Source organism: Myotis davidii, unplaced genomic scaffold (assembly GCF_000327345.1).
Source record: "Myotis davidii unplaced genomic scaffold, ASM32734v1 scaffold78, whole genome shotgun sequence".
Lineage (NCBI taxonomy): Eukaryota > Metazoa > Chordata > Mammalia > Chiroptera > Vespertilionidae > Myotis > Myotis davidii.
The window spans coordinates 3,061,942-3,066,685 of NW_006290305.1; the positions used below are offsets into that span (position 1 = coordinate 3,061,942).

General features: G+C 42.9%; 1 protein-coding gene across 4 annotated transcripts in view; it reads left to right on the plus strand.

Moving 5' to 3' along the window:
• The window catches only part of MPPE1 (metallophosphoesterase 1), a 25,136-nt gene that overhangs the window by 349 nt on the left and 20,043 nt on the right, over window positions 1-4,744 (plus strand). For 2 of the 4 annotated variants that reach the window (XM_006763265.2, XM_015563589.1), the window contains exons 1-2: window positions 10-125; window positions 3,569-3,963. In XM_006763265.2, the coding sequence (XP_006763328.1) occupies window positions 3,683-3,963 (281 nt within the window). In that variant the 5' untranslated portion in view covers window positions 10-125; window positions 3,569-3,682. Of the gene's footprint in view, window positions 1-9; window positions 126-1,920; window positions 2,072-3,568; window positions 3,964-4,744 lie in introns of those variants that run through there. The other 2 variants (XM_015563588.1, XM_015563587.1) reach the window with 2 other exon arrangements.

Below are 4,744 nucleotides of genomic sequence, written 5' to 3' on the forward strand. Positions count from 1 at the left end.
GAAGAAGCGGCGGCTCGGCGGGGTTCGGAGGACCGGGGAGATGTGGGGGTCCGGCCCTCCCGGGGGGCTGGGCTTTCCGGTCTGCATCGTGTCGTGCTGAGCGCCAGCGCAGTGGGATTTTCCAGGTATCCTCGTAACCGTGTGGTAATATTTATGCTTCTAGGCTAATTGCTATTTCTTGTTTCTGCCAACTGGAACCCCCCTGCCCTTTTAAGATTGCAAGTGAATCTATTAGAAAAAAAAAAGCGCACACCCACCGTATTAGTTATTTGCTGGGAAATCACTATTGCTTAAGTGAGGCCCGTGTTATTAAATCGTAGGGGTTTCTCACTTCTTAGTTTATGATATAGATAGAAAAAACATTTGTTTTAAAATACCATTTAAGATAGACATTTAACCACAAGTAGCCCTTGACGACATTGTGGTCATAGTATATTTAAGATAACCAGCAGACACGAAAAAAATTACAGGTCAGTGCATAGTAAACATTTAAAAAACATGCTTTTAGTGATTTTTTAGAGAGAGGGAGAGGGAGAGAAACGCGGATGGCTGCCTCCTGCACGCCCCCTGTCGGGGATTGAGCCCTTATCCCAGGCATGTGCACAGACTGCAATCAGCAACTGCTCTGTGCACTGGAGGAAGCGCAACCAACTGAGCCACACCGGCCAGAATGTAAGCATTTTTTTTAATGCTTTGGAGTGGGTGAGGAAAGGAATTTAAATATTCAACAATTTTGAAGTTAAAAATCAGTCAATAGATAAAATATTTTGCTCTCTAGTATGGATTGCAGCTACTATTATGTGTTGGGCAGTACAGAACAATGCTGCACACGTTCTTACAGTTACAGGGTGGGGGGAAATTAGGTTTACAGTCCTGAGAATGGAAAACAGTTTGTTCTTATATTATGACTTATAGGATTATTTTTCATATGAACAACTGTAAACCTACTTGTCTTACAATTACAGGGTGGGGGGGGTGGGATTAGGTTTACAGTCCTGAGAATGGCAGTTTATTCTTATATTGTTGTTTATAGGATATTTTTTCATATGAACAACTGTAAACCTACTTTTGCCCCATCCTGTAAAAATAAATACATATAGTATTCTCTCAATATATAATTTAAAAGACCCATTCTTGAACAATAGCATAATATCAGTCATTTTTCTTTAGCTACGTGCTTCTCAGCTTTTTTTTAAGACTTTCATTGTTGGTTAGGCTCATTGTCTGTGTGCCACCGAACAGCAGTCATGTACCTTCTAAGAAGTGGTTCATTTTCTACTTTAAAAAAAAAATCCTTGGCCTGCAGACTGAAAGGTCCCAGGTTCGATTCCGGTCAAGGGCATGTACCTTGGTTGCGGGCACATCCCCAGTGGGGGGTTTGCAGGAGGCAGATGATTGATGTTTCTCTCTCTTCATCGATGTTTCTAACTCTCTATCCCTCTCCCTTCCTCTCTGTAAAAAATCAATAAAATATATTTTTAAAAAAATCCTCACCTGAGGACATGTTTGGAGAGAGGAAGGGAGAGAGAAACATCCATGTGAGCTACACCGGCTGGGCTACATTCTATGGGTTTTAACAATGTATAATGACTATTATAACAACGTATATCCACTGTTATACTATCATTCTAAAAATACTTTGTGTTCTACCTGTTCATCCTTCCTCCCTTCCCTCCCAATCCCCTACCCCTGCCCCCAATCCCTGGCAATCATTGGTCTTTTTACTGTCTTCATAGCCTTGCTTTTTCCAGAATGTTATACAGGAGGAATCATATAGTATGCAGGCTTTTCGCATTCGCTTCTTTCCCTTAGTAATGTGTATTTAAGGGCCTTCCATGCTTCTTTCATGGCTGAATAGCTTTTTTTTTTTTCCCCACTGAATAATAGTTTATTGTTTGGATGTAACAGTTTGTTTATCCATTCACCTGCTGAAGATGACATCTTGGTTGCTTCCAAGTTTTGCCAATTATGAATAAACCTGCTGTACATATCTATGTGCAGGTTTTTATGTGGATAGAAGCTTTAAACTCATTTGGGTAAATATCAAGCAGCACAATTGCTGGGTCATAGGGTAAGTGTTTGTTTAGTTTTATAAGAAACTGCCCAATTGTGTTCCAAAGTGGCTGTACCATTTTGCATTCCCACTAACAATGAATGAGTTGATGTTGCCAGTCTTTTGGATTTGGGCCATTCTAATAGGTATGTAGTGACATCTTATTTTAATTTACATTTCCCCGATGACATATAATGTGGAACATCTTTTCATATACTTATTTGGAAAGGTGATTGTTAAGGTCTTTGGCCCATTTTTAGTTTATTTTTAATTTTTATTTTTTACCCAGCTACATTGAGGGACAATTGACAAATAAAATTGTATATATTTAAAATATACAATGTGATGATTTGAGATTGTGAAATGATTACCACTATCAAGTTAATTAACACATCCATCATCTCACATAGTTAGCTTTTTTGACGTGGTGACAACATTTAAAATTTATCCTCTTACTTCTGCCCAGACCTCCGGCACTGCTCGCAGAGCTGGAGTGTTCTGTAGCCTCCAGGTCACCGTCCATTTGAAAATGCTTGTCTTGAGCATTAGCTGAGCAACCTTCAGTAGAATGCCACCTCTGCTAGCCTATCTCAGGCCATCCTTTTATTAACCTTTCTCGTCAGAGGTGTCAAAAATAGATGCCTTCTTTATAGGATGCAAAGTCCATCTATGACTCAGATGAATCCATAAACATTTAAAGTTTCCCTTAGAGAACCACTGCACATACATGTCTTATTACAGAGGCCACCCAGAGTTTCACGGCTGATATGCAGACGAGAAGCCCATATGGTGAAAGTATGTGTAATCTGAACACAGTATTCAGAGATGGTGGCTGTCAGACCCTGTCCCCTGAGCCCGGAGCGAGGGAAAGGCATTGCTTGGGCCTCTGAAGCACACTGTGTGTGAATGGTCACTTTTTGTGTGGAAAAGAGTGTAGAAAAATGCTGAATTCACACCAACACATTACACAGGGCTTATGACCTATTGGTTTAAGGTCCTGGAGGGGTGACTCCTTTTAGGAGTCAGATTATACTTCAATAGTATCTGTGGACTTTCCCTTATGTCTGCTATCTAAAGCATCCACCTGATTGATTTATGTTTAATGATTTCCAAAGTAGTGGTAAAGTTTTATCAGCTGAGTGGGCAGCAATTCTAATAGCGTTATTCCGGCCTACCTGGTTATCAGTAATCAGACATATATCATTGTAAGAGTAGAGGACCATTTGTTCAGTTGGGAATGTAGATTGAATTCTGTGACTCCTTAGTTCATTAAAAAAATTTTCTTTTTATTGACTTCAAAGAGGAAGGGAGAGGGAGACAGAGATAGAAACATCAATGATGAGAGAAAATCATAGATCGACAGCCTCCTGCAACTCGGGCATGTGCCCTTGACTGGAATCGAACCCAGGACCCTTCAGTCCGCAGGCCGATCCTCTATCCACTGAGCCAAACTGGCCAGGGCTCATTCGTTCTTCATACCGAACCATAACCCAATCCTTCCCCTTTTCCCTGTAGGTTCATGGCTAAGACCTGGACATCGTCTGCTCCTTCCCCGGGATTCGACAGTTTCCTCGTGGTGACTCCTTGTGGGTCTGACGCGTGGCTGCTGGCAGCTCCTGGGCCGGAGACATGGCTGCGTTCCGATTTGGGTTGGGAAGGCTGAATTTTCATCTGTTGAAGAGAAGGAGTTTCTTGCTGTTGAAACTCATAGCTTTTGTCTGTTCCGTGCTTCTGTTTTGTGAATTTTTAATCTATTACTTAGTGATCCTTCGGTGTAATTGGCCCGAGGTGAAAACTCCAGCCCATGGCGGGGAACAAGAGACTCTCGAACCTGTCCTGAAAGCCATGTTTTTGGCCGATACCCACTTGCTTGGGGAAGTAAGAGGCCACTGGCTAGACAAATTACGGAGGTAGGAGCTAACATCAGGAATCTTTCTGAAATTCTGTAGGCAAAAAGGTATAGTGCTCTCCCCACTGGCCAGACTGAATAGCTTCAGGATTATCCATTATTTTCCTCTCAAAGGAAAACATGGGGCAGTTGACTTCTCCTTGAACTTACTATTTACTGAGCATCTGTTATATACAAGGACCCAGAGTTTGGAAGGGAGGTCTGGGTCTGAGTCTCATGACTTTAGACAAGTTACTAGGGCCTCTGAGCCTGTCTCTGCCTCCTTGTTTGTATCTGGGTTCACCTGAGAAACGCCTCAGGCTGTGAAGAAAATGCCCACAGCAACGCCCAGCACATGGCTGTGGTCAGCGAAGGTACGTTTCCCTTTCCCCTGCGCGGGGCGGATGCTCACAGGCACTGGAGTGTGCTTTGAGCTCGCTTGGTTTTGGTCCATTCTGGGAGCAGGAGGAGCAGAGCGGCTGTGGCTGCCTCCCTGGGGGAAGATCAGTTCCTGTCTCCACCTTCGACCTGCCCAGCGTGTCTGTCTGTTTTCCCACAGGAGGCTTTTAAGAAATTTTAATGGTGGTAAAATACACATGACATAAAAGTTATCATCTTAAACATCTTCTGTTAAGCTCTGGGTGTATGGGATGACGTTCCAACCAACCGATGAAGAAACTAGGAACCTGAGAGAGTAGGCAACATTCTCAGAGCTTCACAGCTGGCCAGTGGGTGGAGCTGGGATGCTAAGCTATTGCTCATTAGGTTCCAGCTCCAGGCTCTTTACATTCACTTGCTCGCCT